The sequence below is a fragment of the Colobus angolensis genome, unplaced genomic scaffold, assembly GCF_000951035.1.
Source record: "Colobus angolensis palliatus isolate OR3802 unplaced genomic scaffold, Cang.pa_1.0 Scaffold256, whole genome shotgun sequence".
NCBI lineage: Eukaryota > Metazoa > Chordata > Mammalia > Primates > Cercopithecidae > Colobus > Colobus angolensis.
This window is the reverse complement of record NW_012115777.1, coordinates 370,888-391,159: the sequence shown is the minus strand read 5'-3', so window position 1 is coordinate 391,159 and position 20,272 is coordinate 370,888. Positions and strand designations below refer to the sequence as shown.

At 35.7% G+C, this 20,272-nt stretch overlaps 1 protein-coding gene across 2 annotated transcripts in view; it reads right to left on the bottom strand.

Annotated features, from left to right (window-relative positions):
• Positions 1-20,272, bottom strand: part of NAV3 (neuron navigator 3) — a 378,403-nt gene that overhangs the window by 219,203 nt on the left and 138,928 nt on the right. For both annotated transcript variants that reach the window (XM_011946945.1, XM_011946946.1), the window contains exon 6: positions 1,006-1,074. In XM_011946945.1, coding sequence (XP_011802335.1) covers positions 1,006-1,074 — 69 coding nt within the window. The remainder of the gene's footprint in view (positions 1-1,005; positions 1,075-20,272) is intronic.

Below are 20,272 nucleotides of genomic sequence, written 5' to 3'. Positions count from 1 at the left end.
GAGATTCCGTCTCAAAAAAAAAAAAAAAAATGCTCATTGTGCATAGCAGGTCACTGTTCCTTACCCATCATAATTTATATCATTTATTCTAGTTTTTAATTAAATATCTTTTAAATTTGTCTTTCCAGAATCATGTTGGCTACTCTGGAAATGAATATAACTTAGAAAGCCAAGGCAAGGGGAAAGACACCTACCTCAAGTCAAAGCATCAGACGCATTCCTTGTGGTCAAACATTGCATAATATGATTCATCAATGGAACAATAATTAATAAACCACTGCTGGATACTTCCCAGTGAGTAAGATGACACAAAGGATCACATACTAATCAGAGGTGCAAAACTCTTTTTGCTGCGGCTGTATTCAGCTGTTCCATGCTACCATCATGCCTTCAGCAACTTAACATTTTTTAAAAATCAAACTCTTTCAAAACATTTTTATAGGTCATTATTTTCCAAACAGTACATAATGTACTGTCATTTATTATAACAGGCTGTCTTTTTTATACCTATGTCATAAAGAAGCAAAAAAATTAAACTATTATAGATAGAAGAACAGTCCAGACTGACCTGGTACTAACTTTCCCACTAAAATCTACCAATGCTTTTCAGTTCTCCATTAAAATGTGCAATAATTAATGCGTGCCCATCTCAAAAAGCAATTACAATTTTGTTGTATAACTTCCAGATTATGTGACTTGGAAAGAATTGGGCATTCAAAGTAATGGTTTTCTTGATTGATTCTAAGCCTAGAACCTAGAGTTCAGCCCAGTTATAGCGCTACATATAACTAAACTAAAAAAGATGCCAAAACCCATTTAATTATCTAACACAAACACGCTCATCCCTGAGACTGTGTATGAAAATCTTCCTGGAAAACTTTAGTGCTCTAAACCTCTCATTCAGAAGTGCATCATTAAAAAAAAAAAAAAAAGATAGGACAAAATATCACTGGGTATTTACTTGAATATCACTAAGAAACAATAAATTAGAGAATATTAACTGACCTAGTAGGCTTTTTTTGACTGGTTGCAATTCCACTGTGATTAGACTGAGTTGCATATCTGGCTGCCAGACTGTATGAGGAGAAACAGAGAAATTGAATTAAAGAGATTCTTTGAACATGGAAGGAAAGCACAAACTTACAAGAAAACGATGAATTAATGAAATGCAATTGGAACACGTATAAACATGTATAAAGAACAAATTAATTAGAAAATTATGGTAATGTTTTATGTTCGACATGACTTTGGATTATGAATGTACTATGAAATAATGCAGTGCACATCTTGTCATAAAAATGTGTTATCACTGACTTTACAGTTTTGGCCATGTAATATTATTAATATTTTAAAAATAGTATTATTTCGTCATATAAAAAATTCAACCTTGTAAATGACTGTGAAATTCAGGGAAACTAAAGTTTCACTGACATGATGAAAGATCACTTTCTTAAAAAGTTTAAAATGAAAAAGAAGAGTGTGGGATGACAATCATTAGTTCCTTTTGTAAACTCTTCTAATTTGCTTTTTTCAATCTAAATATTATTTTGAAAGTCAAGTGATTAAATAATCTGGTTTCTGTCTAATAAGTTATTGCTGGCCTCTAGGACTAGATTATTTTCAAGGCAGTAAACAATAAAAGATGTTTTGTCTCAGGGAAGATCGATACACAAACAGAAATTAAAGTGGGCTTAAGTTCTTCATAAACAAACTTAACAAATACTCACGACAACTTCTGGGCATTCTGTAATTACATTTCTCAATGATTTTTTAAATCAAAATATTTGTTCAAAGGCATACAAGAAAGCACGATTTAAGCCATATTTTGAAGAGCAATACTTTATAAATAAAATGCACATTTACACATTAACTTCAACTGATCTCTGAGTTAGCTACGAGTTCTGGAATCAGTGTTCTGAAAGATATAGTTAGATCCGATAAACCCAGGACGTGTTCACATAGCCTGTGATGGTCATGGGTTGATGCCCAAGTGGAGAATCACTTCTCAGATGAATTGGGATGGCTCTACATTAACCCAGTTGCTGTGCATACACAGTTTTCAAGGCCTCCAAGGAAGCAAGAACAACATGGGGGTGTTGGAATCAGGGTGGGATCACTTGGAGCCCTGCTGCCGTTGATCCAGTTGCTTCTCTGCCAAGTAGAGGGTATTTTAGTCAAGGAAAGGATTACTTAGGATGATGATGTGTTTACTAAGATAACTTTTACTACACCGAGCTAGGCTGTGGTGGGAGCTTGCAGGTCCTTAAAATTGCCTGGCTTGAGGGAAATATATCCTCATATAGAGGGAATTTTCAGATTCACAGAGCACATTCGGCATGTGATAAATTGTTATTTGTGTATAACGCAATCTGTATTCTAACTACACTGAGCACCAAAACAACTGGCCACAACTGGCTAAACTACCTCAGTAATAATACTATCAGAAAGTAATTCAGAAATAAAAACCAAACTGTCTCAATTCAGTGAAATAGCATTTTGAAAATTAAAGAATAAAAACATGCAAAGTGAGGAAAAACCTTCTGTGAACTTCTCAGTCTACTTGTCAATTCAAGAGTAAGAGAACTATCTGTTTACCACTATGTCTACCCTACTTTCTCTAAATTGAACACACCTATTAGCAAAATAGATGACAATGAAACAATATATTTTCTTTTAGTGAGTTGAAGCCACCTTATTGGTCCCCCCACCTCATTATTTTAAAGAAGTGCCATAATATAATTCTTAGCATAGAACTGGAGAAACAACAACGAAGTCCATAAAGTTTGAATGATTTGGCCAAAATCAGTTTCATTTTATGGTCCATGTGTGTTTTCCGATTTATTATATAAGAATACTCTACTTTGAACCTGAATTCTTACACCAAACCCTCTCACTGTAATCCCTTAATAGGTAGCTTCTGTCCTGCTTTCTTGCACTGGTGAAGCTGTTATCTTGAAGTGTTTTCTTCAATGTTCACTGTGTTCTAACGTCTTTGTATTTAACCATGTTGGTCCCTGCTCCTTTTTGAGCCTCTCCTGTTCATACACTGGCATTCCAGTAAGCTGACCCAATTAATTCACCATCATTTTTGTCCCATTTTCTCTTTTCTTTTTGGGGTCCTTGTTTCCCCACCTCTTAAAGGCATGTTATTTTTCCTTCAAGAGTATGTCCTCTTTCCTCAAATATTTTTATGCATTGTTTACTTAGTAATTCACTTTATACTAAGATTTAAACTAAAATTCTACTCCTAAAATTAACCTCTGTTCATATTCCCATCCATCAGTACCAATTGAAAGACCTGTCCATTTGCATGTGCTTCAAACTCACCACATCAAACTCTCCATTCTCCTTCTTTTATTCCCTAGCTCTCAATAAGCTTCTTCCTAAAATTTCTTCATTTCTATCCACAGGACTACAATTTTCTTAATAATGTAGGCTGAAAATCTCAACAGCTGACTCTTTCCATTTCCCTTTCAATTATTACAGAAGAGAAATCAATACCTAGTCATACTAATTCAATATCTACAATTCCATCTGTACCTGTGTTTTCCATCAATTCCGATGTTTATCACTCTAACTCAAGCCTTGAATACGTCCCACGATACCGCTGACCTAGAGAAATTCAAATGTTGTATTGCTAATCTAATTCATACTTCAGAATCAAATATTTGAATTGAAACGAATGTATCTAGGCTTGTGTCTTGATATTATTGTTTGTCTCAAATAGGGAAGTGAAATTATAGGTGAAGGAAGCAAAGATCAAAGACATACAATAAATTTTCTAAAACATGCCACTAATTAGTGAAGATTCAAAGTAAATTTTGATATTCAAGATCCTCTAAAAAATATTCATTTCTTTTTTTGAAACGGAGTCTTGCTCTGTCACCCAAGGCTGGAGTGCAGTGGCGTAATCTTGGCTCACTGCAACCTCCACCTCCTGGGTTCAAGCAATTCTCCTGCCTCAGCCTCCCAAGTAGCTGGGATTACAGGCACGCACCACCACACCTGGCTACTTTTTGCATTTTTTAATAGAGGCAGTGTTTCGCCATGTTGGCCAAGATGGTCTCAAACTCCTGACCTCTTGATCTGCTCACCTTGGCCTCCCAAAGTCCTGGGATTACAGGTGTGAGACACTGCACCCAGCCTTATAAAATACTCTTATGTTTCTATGTTTATGTTCTACTATCTTTGTCACAGGATAAAAGACAAGAGGGGTTTTTATCTCACTTGTACTTCTCTACTTTTCTGTGCCTTTACTCACGCTATAACTCCTATTGGAATACTCCCTACCTATGTCTATCATACCAAATTCTAACCATTTTTCAAGTATCACCTTAAATTACACCAAGTCTATGCAGCATTTTATCACCTTCTAGACACATATTAAATCTCTAAGCTTTCATAACTGTGCTTTGTACCCTTTTACATAATGCAAAAATTTAATTTAACTTTAGTTATTTAAATTTATAAACAATGCGATTTCTTCAAGGCAATCTCTTCATCAAATGTACCAGTACTATCATAGATATTGGAAATTTGTCTACTCTTGTCTCTTAAAAAATAAAACTAGGCCGGGCACAGTGGCTCACATCGGTAATCCCAGCACTTTGGTAGTCTGAGGCAGGTGGATCACAAAGTCAGGAGTTTGAGACCAGCCTGGCCAACATGGTGAAACCCCATCTCTACTAAAAATACAAAAATTAGCTGGGCCTGGTGGAGCCTGTAATCCCAGCTACTTTGGAGGCTGAGGCAGGAGAGTTGCTTGAATCCAGGAGGCAGAGGTTGCAGTGAGCCCAGATAGCACCATTGCACTCCAGCCTGGGTGACAGAGTGAGGCTCTGCTCGGAAAAACTAAAAAATTAAATAAAGAAATAATAAAACTAATACATTTTGAAAACATAGTATGTCACATGTCACCAAACTAGCACCATAAGTGCTGTAACAGGAAGTGTATTATTAACACAATTAATAGAGACAAATTTTCAAAGATCTATATTACAGAAATACAATAATAAAAACACAGACAGTGGAGCACTCAATAGGACAAATGACCCAATTTCTTTAACAAATAAATTGCAAGGAAAATTATGAAGGGAAAACTTATAGAGTCTTATGAGAACTTAAAACCAATTGTAATGTACAGAAGCTTCTTTGAATTCTGACTCAAATAAGCAACTGTTCAACTTTGTGAGAAAACTGAGAAAATTTTAACATTAGGATGTTAAATGAAACTAAGTAATTAATATTAATTTTTTAAGTGTGATAATTATGTTGAATTGTTGAAGTTGGCCTAAATGTCCCATAAAATTGATGTTATAGTTTCTTTTGAATAAACATAGAAATTGATCCTCACAGTTTTAAAATTTGAGCAACTTACATTTGTTTTATCTGAGTTCCTTTTCTCAGGAAACTGACCATTAGACCTCTCAGATAGTATCAAGAAACTGAAACTTACCAGATCACTACATCTAGACAATGAGATGCCAGGCCCCTCATTTGTCATGATTACTTTCTTACTCATTGCTAATTCCTGTTTTCCTTACAGATGACCTATTTCCTGTTGACCAACTTTTCTTCCTTACCTTTCCCTAATTCCTGCTTTTCCACATGTAGCCATTTCCTTCCCCACTAAACTCCCAGTTCTTGTTGATTGGGGAGGTGAATTTGAAACTGATCTCCCATTCTTGTCAGCTGCAGCAACTGAGTAGTCTTCTCCCTTGGAAATTCTTGTTATTTTAGTGATTGGCTTACTGTGCAACAGAGAGCAGGACCTAGACTAAACCCCTGGTGTTTGAATAATATTGTAAGTGTATTAAAAAATAAATATCTTTCACAGATATATATTTATTTTTTTAACAAAATGAGGTGAACAGCTGATTTGAAATAGTCAATAGTGGAATTAGGAGCTTGGAATGGTTGGATATGAATTTTAAAAAAGGTAAATTGTGAGGTGATAATGGTTAAGTCAGATTGATGGATCCATGAGAAATTTAAATGGAATTCAGTATGTTTTTAAAAAGCAGAATAAGAACTATTCTTATTATCCTCTCGAAAGTAATTTATCTGCCAAGTATAACTGCCACAAATGCTTAGTATATAAAAAATTGTTTATGTTTGATTTATTTGTAAGGCAACTTCGCTATTCCATGGATCTATTTTCCAGTAGAGAGAATAAATATTATTTCATCAATTAACCCATTGGTCTTATCAATTTCATGATTTTTGTCCTTTATTTTTCATGATCTCAGCTACTAACAGACTACATTGTACCAACTGCATTTCTAAGAGGCACCTAGTCAAAAGTCACTGGCCTGTTGCTACATAAGTGTCTGTCACTCTCAGATGTTTATAGATTAAGAAGCATGGACTCCTCGGACTCCTTGGAAGAACAATTTATTTTTGTTTGTTTGGTTGGTTAGTTGGTTGGTTTTAGCTAACTCTTTAGCTTCCACAGGAAGCCCAATGGGCAAAGTGTTTGGTTTGGCCTAATACCTAATGTTTATGAAATACCGTGTAAAGGTAAAGGCACCGTACACACATGTATTTATGTGTAAGCTAGTGAGACATTTGTTAATTGCTGATTCTAATTATAGTATTACTGCCATCCTGTTTTTATGTCCTTCGTAACTACACTTAAATGTCTGTTGCCTCTCCCTGTTTTTGTCTTTTCATCTGAAAAGAAGTCAAAAAGAGAGTAAGGGAGACTTAGTTGAACGCTTGCAATGTTGTCTAAAAAAATAAGCTATTACTGTAAGCTTAAAAATCACTGGTAATCTAGGGTGGACAGAAATATCAGATCTTCTGTTTCAATATGTCTCTACTTTTCTTTCATTATTTTTCTATCAAATTTTCACATAATCAACCTCTCCCCATTTCTCTCATTACTTGTTTGATCTAACTCAAAATCTTTCTCAATAGCTCCTTTATTTTTCTTAACATTATTGTCTATGCCTCCCTGGACAGCAGAAAAACATTTTATTCTCCACAGTGCTTGTAATACCATTTCCCAGGCTTCAAGTTTATAACATAATAGTAACAAACCAGGTGAGTAAGCACAGCCAACTTGCTGAGTCCTAGTAAAACAGACACAGGTGACATGTAGACACAGCTCTCAGGCAATGGAGGAAAATAAACTGAGTCAGAAAAGCAGTAAACTAAGGGCTTTTAGATGTCTGAATTGAAGAGTGCATTTTTTTTCTGAAATCCTGTATGATTAGACTCCTACTAGCTTTATGGGTGGGCAAAAGATGTCAGAAACAGAAGCACAAAAGAAGTAAATATTTTGAGGCTCCCTGTGGATCCTACTAAAGGAAGTATGTGATCATCTTTCTAGTAAACTGGAATATCAAGGAGCTGCTTTTTATTATTCCCAAACATGGAAGGGAAGAAGAGAAAACTATACACAGTCAACTATTTTTAAAGTATGGAATTCATCTGGTGATCAAAACACAGCAGGATCCAAACTGCCAGAGCTTCCTATTTCAGCTTCAGTGTAAATGCTCATGTGGAATTATAAAATCCATTTATTATAAGGAAAAAAAGCTTCTTAAGGTAAACAGGGCCGAATCTGTGGTTACCCATTTTTACTAACCACTAGAGCCTCACTACTCAAAATGTGGTCTGTAGACCAACAACACTGACATCACCTGGGGCTTGTTAGAAATATAAAACCTCAGATCCCATCTCAGACTTACTGATTTGAATCTTCATTTAAACAGAATCTGCAGGTGATTCCTATGCATAATAAAATTGGAGATACTGTGCGCTACAGAATATCCACAGATGTCTCCTTGGAAGGAGAACACTCACAGTTTCTAAAGTCAAACAGCATATTCCAAAATCTCAAGCCATGCCTCTTCTCCAGATGTCAGCAGCCTCCTTCTTACAGACTTCATCATTTTAGCATTCCTGACACAACAGCCACATCTCCAGCTATTACTTCTGCTTCCCAAATGCAGGTTCACTCACTGTCACCACCCACAAAATTTCATGCTGTTACCATAAATATTCTAAAAATTAAAATCCCAGATATAATAGACTCCTTCCTTCTTTTATAGTAATTGTATATTTCAAACCCCAATCTCAGTCCTAAACTTCAGAATCCCCTTTCTGAATATCTCCTTGACATGTCTTGAATATTGTATCTTGATGGTGCAGTAACTAATCATTTAAGTATCTGTCTCCTAAACAGACTGTGTTGTTCTCCGGGGTAGGAATTATGTTCATTTTTGCATTCTTATTCTCTACCATGGGGCTGGTATATGTTCAGTAACGAAATAATTCATTGACATTTGCTGGGTGATATTTTCAAACGATGGCATGTTATATCCCTACCTTCTAAGCAAGGGAATTTGTTCCAAGAATGGAATTATCAGATGTTAAAGGAGGAAACAGACAGACACTAGTCACTATTACATCCTTATTAACTGGCAGCAATTAATGTTTATCTTATTCAATCCTCACAGCAGTCCTGCAAAGGTTCTACTATACAACCAACTGACAAATATGAAAAATTAAGTCTTTAGATGTTAACTCGTGCATTTTACACATTTTGTAAATTAAAGTGCTGAAATTTGAACGTAAATTTGTTAACATTCCATAAGCTGTACTCTGTTCTCTTGTACCATATTGTCTGTATAAATTATCAGTCGAAGTGTTTTTATTGCTCCATAGATTTGTGAAGATTTCCAAGATATTGTAGAATCTGTGTACAGAATATCATCTCTGCAAGTATCAAACAAATCTAATTTCAAAATATACCATTTGACATTCAGAGAAATAATATTAAACAACTTCAATCCATTTTACATAGAAATCAAGAGTAAATAAAACAATTTTAAAGCTTAAAATAATTATAGTACTTAAGCAACTATTCTCATAGTCTTACAAGCAAATATTATTTAAAACTTTTAGCAGCGTTTTATTCAGGGCTAATAAATGTGAAACATAATTTATAATTGGCCACTCCCACATCCATTACAGACATCACTAATCAATCATGGAACTGTTTTTCCTACTAATTTCTACGGTAGCCTCATAATCCTTGCAAAGGATTCAAACAGCCCTTATTTTTCAACAAGAATTAGAATGAGAGTTAAAATGTATTTGTATCTCTTCTCCATGCCTTCATCAATATAGTTAAGAAAATGTTAATAATTTCATGTAAGATTTTTGTAGACTATTCTATTTATGTTGTAGTTATTTTAATAGCAGACTTTCATGCAAAATGTGGTCATATATATGTATATATGACCTCATACCTTAGTTTAGTTTTCAACCTCAAGAATCAAATTTGCTTCAACATAATGCACATACAGAATTCTATAAATCACCAAAACATAATACCTTAACCTCATATAATGTATGAATTTTATCTCTTTGGATAATATCAAGCTTCTTGTAAAAAATCTCAGCTGAGGAAGTTGATATTTGAATTGTTTCAACTTATGCTTATTTATTGTGGTAATTATAAATATTTTTAATTTTCTCATTCATTCTACAAATATTACTATTATTATTATTATTATTATTAGAGATGGAGTTTTGCTCTGTCACCCAGGCTGGAGTGCAGTGGCACGATCTCAGCTCACTACAACCTCCACCTCCCATGTTCAAGCAATTCTCCTGCCTCAGCCTCCCGAGTAGCTTGGATTACAGGTGCATGCCACCACACCTGGATGACTTTTGCATTTTTAGTAGAGATAGGGTTTTACCATGTTGGCCAGATTGGTCGCAAACTCCTGACGTCAAGTGATCCACCCGCCTTAGCCTCCCAAAGTGCTGGGATTACAGGCATAAGCCACTGCGCCCAGCCCTACAAATAATATTTTAACACCTAGTTTTTTTCCAAGTAAGAACCTAGAGAGCCCTATCAATTTGCTAAGGAATTTGGTCTTTCTTATGATTGCAGTGGGAGACTACCAAAAAAATTTAATTGCAGAAGAAATACTAAATTCTCAGATTAGATAGATCCTTTCCTTTAGATATGTAAGAGTGAGAAAGAAATGAGGTTGGGAGATGTTAACAAGGCTGAAAACAGATAAAATAGGAAATCATGGCTAAAATTCAGGCAGGATTTTATATAGGCCTGAATGAAGTCAGAGGCACAGTAAATAGAAGTAAATGATTAAAATAAGTTAAAATAGTGGACACAGGAATTGAAAGAAAGGGAAGAATCTAAGACAAATCCTGGGCCTCTGACTTGAGTTGTTCTGTGTACAATAAAGTTACATAGAAAAGAATGTGGGAGGCCAGGCACGGTGGCTCACACCTGTAATCTCAGCACTTTGGGAGGCCGAGGCAGGTGGATCATGAGGTCAAGAGATCGAGACCATCCTGGCTAACACGGTGAAACCCTGTCTCTACTAAAAATAGAAAAACTTAGCTGGGTGTGGTCGTGGGCACCTGTAGTCCCAACTACTAGGGAGGCTGAGGCAGGAGAATGGCATGAACCCGGGAGGCAGAGCTTACAGTGAGCCGAGATCGCACTGCTGCACTCCAGCCTGGGCGACAGAGCGAGACTCTGTCTCAAAAAAAAAAAAAAAAAAAGTGTGGGAAAATGAAGCTGAACATCCCTTGTATAGTGTATGAAAAGAAAATTCCAATTCAACATTATATCTAAATACAAAAATAAAGTGGAGAAAGAAATAGAAAACATTGGGAAAATGGATATTCAGGTGTGAATCCCACCATTAGAGTGCTGACAGAGTGAAGAGGCCTCTCTGATCTTATTCTAACGATTCACTAACAAAGTATATAAATACTTTTGGATATTGAATTAATGAATAAATAAGAAAGCAGCTTCACATTCCTAAGATTTTCAAAGTGGCACATAGACATAGCTATTGAGAAACCAAAATTAGCTCAATGTTCCCCTTATTCTGACAAACATGAAGATTCATTTATGCAATTGTCCCATTAATGAATCATTGAAAAGACTTTTATTGACCACCTCCGATGTACTGGCACTGTGTTACAAAGACTAATTTGGAAGGTTAAAGCGGACAGAGGTTACTGTTTCATTTGGAGAATTATAACCCCTAAAGCCATGTATACTAACTAATATTATTCATAAAAAGTATAGGCTGGGTGTGGTGGCTCACGCCTGTAATCCCAGCACTTTGGGAGGCCTAGGTGGCTGGATCACGAGGTCAGGAGATTGAGACCATCTTGGCTAACACCGTGAAACCCTGTCTCTACCAAAAATACAAAAAATTAGCCAGGCATGGTGGCATGTACCTGTAATCCCAGCTACTTTGGAGGTTGAAACAGGAGAATCGCTTGAACCCAGGAGGTGGAGGTTGCAGGGAGCTGAGATCACACCACTGCATGGGTGAGAAAACGGGACTCCGTCTCAAAAAAAAAAAATTGTAATTTTATATTTAATGGAAATCAAAGTCAAGTTTGGAAAGAGAAACAAAAGCATTTCACAGATGTGAAGAAATGATAGATGACATTATTTATCTTCTGTGAATTAATATATTCAAATGCCAGTAGTAAACATCTAATACATTGGTTAATAGCAAAGAATCTACAGCCAGCTGCCCTACCCAGATCTCAGCTCAGCTGCTTTGTGCCTAGTTTCTCATCTGTTAAATGAGGGTTAAATGAGGATGACAGCTACTTAAAGGATTTTGTGTGTGTGTGTGTGTGTGTTTGTTTTAGTTGTTGTTGTTTGTTTGTTTGTTTGTTTTTTTGAGACAGATTCTCGCTCTGTCGCCCAGGCTGGAGTGCAGTGGAGCTATCTTGGCTCACTGCAAGCTCCGCCTCCCGGGTTCATGCCATTCTTCTGCCTCAGCCGCCCAAGGAGCTGGGACTACAGGCGCCCGCCACCACGCCCGGCTAATTTTTTTGTATTTTTTTTTAGTAGAGACAGGGTTTCACCGTGTTAGCCAGGATGGTCTTGATCTCCTGACCTCATGATCCGCCCGCCTCAGCCTCCCAAAGTGCTGGGATTACAGGCGTGAGCCACCGTGCCTGGCCCCTGAAGGTTTTTATGAGGACCAAATCGTAGGTCACTTAGAAGGGTGTCTGATAAAGATAAGTGCTATAACAGGTTTAAAAAATGCATACTTGAGAGTCTCTGGAGGCTCTGTAGCTATTCTAATGAATCCTGTGTGAATTTTAGCCACTATTACCCTGCACACCTGCACTTGGAAGTCTTTCTAATACCACATCCCTTGGTTCTCACTTACCGATGTTGATGTTACGTTATTCTTACTTGAAAGCACATAAGCATGGCTCTTTCAGGACAATGGCTGAGCTTTTAACTGTGGCTCTTGGTCTCCCAATTTAAAATTACTTTGGGACTGTGATTTCTTGAAATCAAATACAATTAAGTCTTATTCTCCTTCAAAATTTTATGGATATTATTCATTATTCTCACTTGCCAAAGTCAACAACGTAGGTCCCACAGGACTTAGTAAGAAATCATTAGAAACTGTCCCAATACGACATCAAAGAACCAGCATTCCCAAAACAGCACACACAGGGTGAGCCTTTCAAAACATAAATCTCAACACTGCACAGAATCCAAAAGTGTCTTAAATTCAGGACTTAGTGTTTTGTTGTGTGATGCAGTGATTAGATGAATATATGTTCAATATGGTTTATTTAATATTTCAACCAGAATTTTGTATTTCATTTGTATCTAAATTTCAGGAATAATTTGAAAGACAAGAACAAAATGTCTCAGAAGACAAAGTACTTCTCAATAGAAAAACAATTTACATTTACGAATTTAGCAAAAGGTTACCATAACTCAGTACACTGCAAAACAAAAAGAACATTCTCTCATTCTCCTTGTTTGCGCACTTCACCTGTAACTGTTTGTGGTCCCCAGTTTTGCGTCGAGCTCTCCTTTCTTTCCGCTACCGTTATTCTCTTTTCCTGAGCTATTTCTTCCATTTCTATTATTTCAATCAATAAAACATAGCTAAGCTAATGTTCCCAGATCTGTAACTCTGGCTCTGGCTTCTCTCCTAGTTTCTGGAGCCACATACTAGTCACCAAAGTTCCGTTAAAATCTTAAACCTAGGAAGGCCAAAGCTAAATTTTTTTCTCTCTGCCCCCTTCCTCTCATCTGTTTCCACTATAGGATTATATTTTCTGTCTTACTGAAATACATGATATTTCAATTCATCAATGAAAGTAGAGGCATGATGATTGTCTTTTACCCTTACTTCCAGTCAGGAACCGAATTCGTTGTTCCAGTCTGACTTTCACATCTGCAAACATTAAAATGTTTATTCTCTTGCCACCAGAGCAGGTCCATCCCTATTCTCCTGCCCAAAGCACATATTTTCTCTACCCTGTCACCAGGGCAATATTTCTAAGCTATAAATAGTCTTACTTTTCCTCTGGTAAAAATTTCTCAAAGCAATTTTACTTTACATTTAGAAATAAGTCCCAGCTTCTAGGTGTAGAGTTCACAACTTCCACAAACTGACCTCTGCCTATTTCTCCAGTCTTCTCCCTCATTATATGCTATGACAATTTTAACACAGGAGTACAATAAATTCATTGATCATCCTTCCATTGAGAAGTGAGATCTTTGTGCTATCCATCCATCTCTTAAGAGTCTGAGTGGGCTTGAGGCTGCTTTAACCACTAGAACTACCATGTGAGAAGTATGATACCACTAAGGGTATCATGCTGGAGTGGTCGTGTGAATTTCAGTTAAGCTGCTAGACCTGTGAGTCAAGAAATCATCTTGGAAGTGGATTCTCTAACCACAGATATTCTGTCTCTCACCAGTTTGTGACATCCCCGCCATTCCATCCTTCTCCATTGCATGTCCTGGACATAGTGGAGCAAGGACAAGCCATCCTCTTTATGCCCTGTCTGATTCCTTGGCTTACAAAATCCATGAGCATCGTAAAATGGTTATGTTGTTTTGTGCCGTTAGATTGTGGGATGCTTTTGTAAAGCAGCAATAGATACCCAGAACCCATTTCTACTTTAACTTTCTCCCCAGCCAAATAACTACCGTTTCTTGAATGTGAAATGGCATTTCCTTTGTCAGCCCCTTCATATGTGCCCTTTCCTCTAACTTTGATCACTGAGCAACTTGTGCTTTGTTCAATTACTTAACATGTCTATTAAGTGATCTGCTTAAATATCTAGGTACTCTATAAGATGGTGGGTGATTTGAAAAGGAACATCACTTTATCTTAGCCACATGTCTAATGTATCTCTTGGCTCATGGTGAGGGCCAATTTATTTGTGGAAAAGTCACATTTGAACTTTCAAATCACCAGTGGAAAAGAACACAAGGCTCTAATGTTAAGCCATATGTTATGCATTGACTCTGCCCAAGTAGACAGTGGCTGGTTCATTAAAACCTGAAAACCAGGTGGAAAACAGTAATTTTTAAATGCATGTACTTAAAAAAAAAGTACTTGAATAAACTATATTTATCAGAGCAAAATAGAATGTAAGGGCAATCTTTCATATTACATAGGTTTTTATAACTTGTTATATCATATATTTATAACTCATATATAAATATATATATATGTATTTATAACCCTTATCTATATTAAGAAATTTTATAGAAAATCATTTTAGAATCATCCTTGTTTCTGGCCCTACCCATTTGCCCTCAGTCTTAGAGTCAAATAAACATATCACAAGAGAAGAAATCCGTATTCAGAATCCCTATATAGTGAGACACGTAGTACTCTTGATTCCCAAAGAAAGAGAAAAGCATGCTTAACTATGATATCACATTCATTTTTTCTAAAAGCATCATTCACAAGAAAACATAGAGGAATATAAAGAAACAAATCTCAGAGTATAAAATAAGGAATTTCTTGGGTTTGAGTTTTAGTGGGCAATTTTTACCTCCCAATTTTCTCTTCTATAATACAGTATTATGTTAAAAAGACAGAAATTATTTCCTTTCAAATTCACTGAAAATGGCTTGAGAGAAAAATTTGAAATAAAGTACCCAAAAGACACTATAATTAAATGTATTTTTTCAAGTTTTATGCTAAGGAATTTTAGACAAAAGAATAAACTTTAAAGACAGTTAAATACATTCACTAAGGGTTTTTAAGACGGAGATAGATGGAAATAAATTTCTTTATATGTCCTATAATTGCTTGGGATAGAAATGAAACCATATATTCAGAATTAAGATTTAAAGAGCTCCTTAAACTAAATTCTTCCTTTAGTATAAAGACTTCTGCAGGATCCTTGTGAACTGCTATAAAATGATAACTAACATGCTATTAGCACTAAGAAAGAGTTATTTAGCCAATTCTGCAAATATATCTTGGGTACCTCAAAACTATATGTGGTCCTTAAAAAATAGTTAAGGCATTTTGCAAAAACTGTCTTCACTGTAGAGTATATCATAAAATACGGTCCCCTTTTGCTAAGAGTTCACTGAAAACAGTTATTGCCTAATCCATAAATAAGTCAGAAACATGTGTTTCTTTTTAGTAACCGGGTGGCTGAAATATCATCTGAATTGCATTTGGGACAGGTTACTGTGATCACTTATCCTCTTAGTGAAATACAGTATGAAAATATGTTATAACCTCTGTCTTATCTTAAATTTCCACAGATAGTTAATAAGGCCACCTGCATGGTCTGCTTTTGTGAGATCTCAAAACAGTTAACTAAAGAGGCAGAGGCCTGTGTAAGATATTACAGCATCAAAGTCTCTTGCTCTTTTAGGAATGTCAAACTTCAAGATAAAGGAGAATTCAGGAAATGAGGCTCATATTTCTTTTACAATATCACCATAAATTAGATTTTCCAAAATGCTGTTACACACAGCTCAAAGTACTACTCCACGATGCTGTTCTGTGGATGTTTTCCCATTTTCAATTTTTAGCATGGAATAAAATTACATCTCAATACATTCCGAGCTTCATTCCAAAAATTCATTTGAATGCAATCACCTTTAAAAAATCGGACCTTGAATACTGGTAGCAAGTTATTTTGTCAAACTAAAAATTTAAACTAACTTAGGCAAAGACCACACAGATCAGTGAAAAATCAGATTATTTAATACTTCTAAATACTTAAAAAGCATTGTAGTCATCACAAAATGTTAAATTATTTCTTAATATATATGCTCAGGAAAATGACTTTTATTACACTTAAAAGATGAATATCTATAAAGTATATGAACATTTGTGAGAAAATCTATTCTATCAAGTCCTTACAATTGGGCTGCTCTCCATTTACTGCAAAGCAAATATAATCATCAATATAATCATAATCAAGCCAGCCCAACTGTCCCATAGAACTGACGTTTATGGTTTCTTTTGAATAAACATAGAAATTGACCCCTCCAGTCTTAAAACTTGAGAAACTTACCGTTGTTCTTATCTGAGTTTTTTTCTTGGGAAACCAACCATCAGGCATCCCAAATAGTGTCAAGGAACTGAAACTTATCAGATAATTATATCTGGACAATAAGACGCCAGGCCCCTCATCTGTCATGATTGCTTAACTGACCACCTGCTTCCTGTTGACCAACTCTTCTTCCTTATCCCTCCCTCGTTCCTGTTTTCCCACACATAGCTACGTTTCTCCCCTGCCATATAAACCCCTAATTTTAGTTGGATTTGAGACTGGTCTTCCTTCTCCTCAGCTGCAGCACCCAGTTAAAGCCTTCTTCTCTGGCAATACTCATTCTCTCAGTAACTGGCTTTCTCTGTAGTGCACAGCAGGACCTAGACCAAATCTCTGGCATTTCAGAACAATTTTAGTAAGCAGTGACTGGGGTCACAAAACATCTCTGATGGGTGAGCACTGGTCTACAGTCTGCCACACAGCAGAAAGAGAAGGCTTTTTTTTTTTTTCTTTTCACATCTTATGAGACTGAGAGCTCAATCAGAAAGAGGGAGGAATTTGGGATGGTCAGAAGTAGAAGCATAGAAAAGGGAATATAAAGAGGTGTAGTTGAAAGTGTGCCCTTGACTAATGGTTAAAGTCTCGTAAGCAAGACTAAGTTGCTGAAACATGCAAATCCCCTAAATCTAATTCCATGCTCACCAAGTTACCTCCTGATTTTCCATGTAGACTTGGCTACAGAAAAACAATCTAATGATTATATTGAAATAATTATTATAGCATATATATATATATATATATGGAGGAATCTCTGTGCCCAGGCTGGAATGCAGTGGTGCAATTATGGCTTACTGCAGTTTTGATCTCTTGGTTTCGAGCCATCCTCCCACCTCAGCCTCCCAAGTAATCAGGACAGCAGGCACACACTACCACTTCTGGCTTTTTTTTTTTTTTTTCTTTTTTCTGTATTGTATTTTTTTCGTAGAGAGCAAGTCTCATAGTGTTGACCAGGCTGGTCTGGAATCCTGACCTCAGGTGACCTCCAGACTTGGCCTCCCAAAGTTCTGAGATTACAGACCTATCATGAGATTACAGTTCTATCATCTGAGATTACAGTTCTATCATGTCCAGACAATTATGATTTTTGAGACAGTTGCAGTTTTTATTATGTCAGTAATTTGAAAAGTTATTGACTTATAATAGAAAAAAGGTCCATAATTATTAATATGTTTTCTACTGACGACTAACTTCAACTTTTCGAGGCTGAAGTTCTGACTGTACTGAGATGTAATTTTACTCCATATTGAAAATTGTAATTAATAAAATCAAGTTATTTTCTTTTAACATCTTATGAGACTGAAAGATCAATCAGAAAGAGAGAGGCATTTGGGATGGTCAGAAGTAGAGGCATAGAAAAGGGATTATGAAAAACTAATAGTTATTGAATTTATTAATTATAATTTTAGAAATCTATTCAAAATTATATATATTGACTTTATTAATCTGTTTTTTATAAAGACTAACCTTAAAAAGTTGAGATGAGGTTAGTCTTTAGTAGAAAACAGATTAATAAATTCAATAGCTATTGACTTTAATAAGTTTTGAAAATTTTTGAAAATTTTTAATAAATTTTAACTTTTTGATGTTAGTCTTTAGTAGAAAAGATTAATAAATAATTTCATATAGTATAAATTGTAAATGAAATAATTACATATATTATCAGTGCTCTATTTGAGAAGAAAGTGGCTCATATACGTCAAATACGTAGTACCTCTGGTTGGAATCAAATTTCTAGTGTTTGGTAGAAAATCTCTAACTGGGCCATCAAAATGTCCTGTGATAAAATTTTAAATAAATAAATCACAAATTAGTTATCATGAGTCACAGCTCTATTATAATAACATTTCACATCTTAAAAAAGATTTGATAGGACAAATAATGGCTCACCATTGTTTTTATCTACATATTTATGGCAAAAAGTATTTCTTAAGTTCTTAAATTAAGAGTTAGTCTCATACTTTCAAATGTATTTATATTCTCACAATTATTTTAGAAAGATAAAATACAATTATGATGTTTTTATTTTATACCTAGAAAATTAAGTTTAATTGATTCTGACTTAGTTAAGAAAAGTAAAACTAAGAATAATTTTTTTACAAACAAAACTAAACCAAAACCAACTATCTGAACACAAAAAGCATTTTAAACTATAATAACTGAATAATCCCAGAAAAAAGACACTGGCATACAGTGATCCCTTGGTTTACTTGGACTCATCTCCCCAAACTATCATAAAATGAGCTCTGGCCCTTATTCAAATTATCTACCATTTTATGCATCAATTCAAACAAATATCAACTTTCAGATAGGCGTTAACTAGGGACGAATCAGAGTATATTACTTGATTCTGAAGAATATGTATATATATACACACGTGTGTGCGTGTGTGTGTATATATACACATACAACTTTTAGAATCAACCTATACTAAAAGCATGGAACAATCAGGTACGTGTACAAAATAGATTAATCATATGAACATTGGTAACAAAAAATAAAAGTGCCAATAACAGAGATTGGAAATTGTCAGTGGATAGAGGAGAACCACACTGTAGTTTTAATATCCAGGTTTTACGAAAACCAAAAGATATTCTACAGGTGATTGAAAAAGAAATAAAGATGTTATTCCATTATATAAAGGTACAAAAATATATAAAGGCACAAAGTTAACCAACAAAAGAACTAAAGATAGTGGAGTATAACTATGTTAGTAACACTCCTAGAAAGACTTGCCTATATTTGCTATCTCTTTTTTTAATTGACACATTAAATTGTGTATCTCTAACTGTAATTCCTCCCTCTCATTCTCTTTTGCACAGATTTCAATCAAGTTATCACAGCAACTACCTCACTGAAAGAGCTCTCATCCAGCACAGAAGCCATAGGTCACTTCTCAGTGCTCATGCTACTTACATCCCACATTTCATGTAGTTGACATTCTGTAATTAATGGTTAGAAACACAAACTCTGTACTAGATTGCCTTGATCCAATATACAGCCTAGTTTCTGTGAAACTGCAATTTAATTGATCTTTCCATTTTTCTTATGTCAAAATTAGTATTAAGAATACAGTATAGGCCGGGTGCGGTGACTCACACCTGTAATCCCAGCACTTTGGAAGGCCGAGGCAGGCAGATCATGAGGTCAAGATCGAGACCGTCCTGGCCAACACAATGAAACCACATCTCTACTAAACATACAAAATTAGTCGGGTATGGTGGCGTAAGCCTGTAGTCCCAGCTACTTGGGAGGCTGAGGCAGGAGAATCTCTTGAACCTGGGAGGCGGAGGTTGTAGTGAGTTGAGATCGTGCCTCTGCACTCCAGCCTGGTGACAGAGTGAGACTCCATCTCAAAAAAGAAAAGACTCCATCTCAAAAAGGAAAAGAAAAGAAAAGAAGGAAAGGGAAGGAAGGAAGGAAGGAAGGAAGGAAGGAAGGAAGGAAGGAAGGAAGAAAACAGTACGTACATCATAGGACTGTCGTGAGGATTGAGACAGTAAATGTATGTATAAACTATTTAGAATGGTTCAGAAGGGGCTCCATATAAGTTATGACTATTGATCTGTCTCTCCATTGAACACTTTATACACCTGCTTCCCAGGACATCAAGTTCTACTTTTCTTCCTACTTAACAGGCTAACTCTTTTTGGTCTCCTCTGTCAAGTCTTGCCATCTCCTTGATCTCTAAACATTGATAAGCTCCTGATCCAAGGCCTCAGTTCTCTTCTTCATCTATGTACAGATTTTGGTGACTTAATCATGTCTAGCCTTATAGCTTTTTATTGTTGCTATATACTTATTTTTTCATGATTTTTATCTATAGGCTCCATCTGTCCCTTAAACCCCAGTCTTGCAATTCCAATGGCCTCCTCAGTATTTTGGATATATCTCACGGATGTTT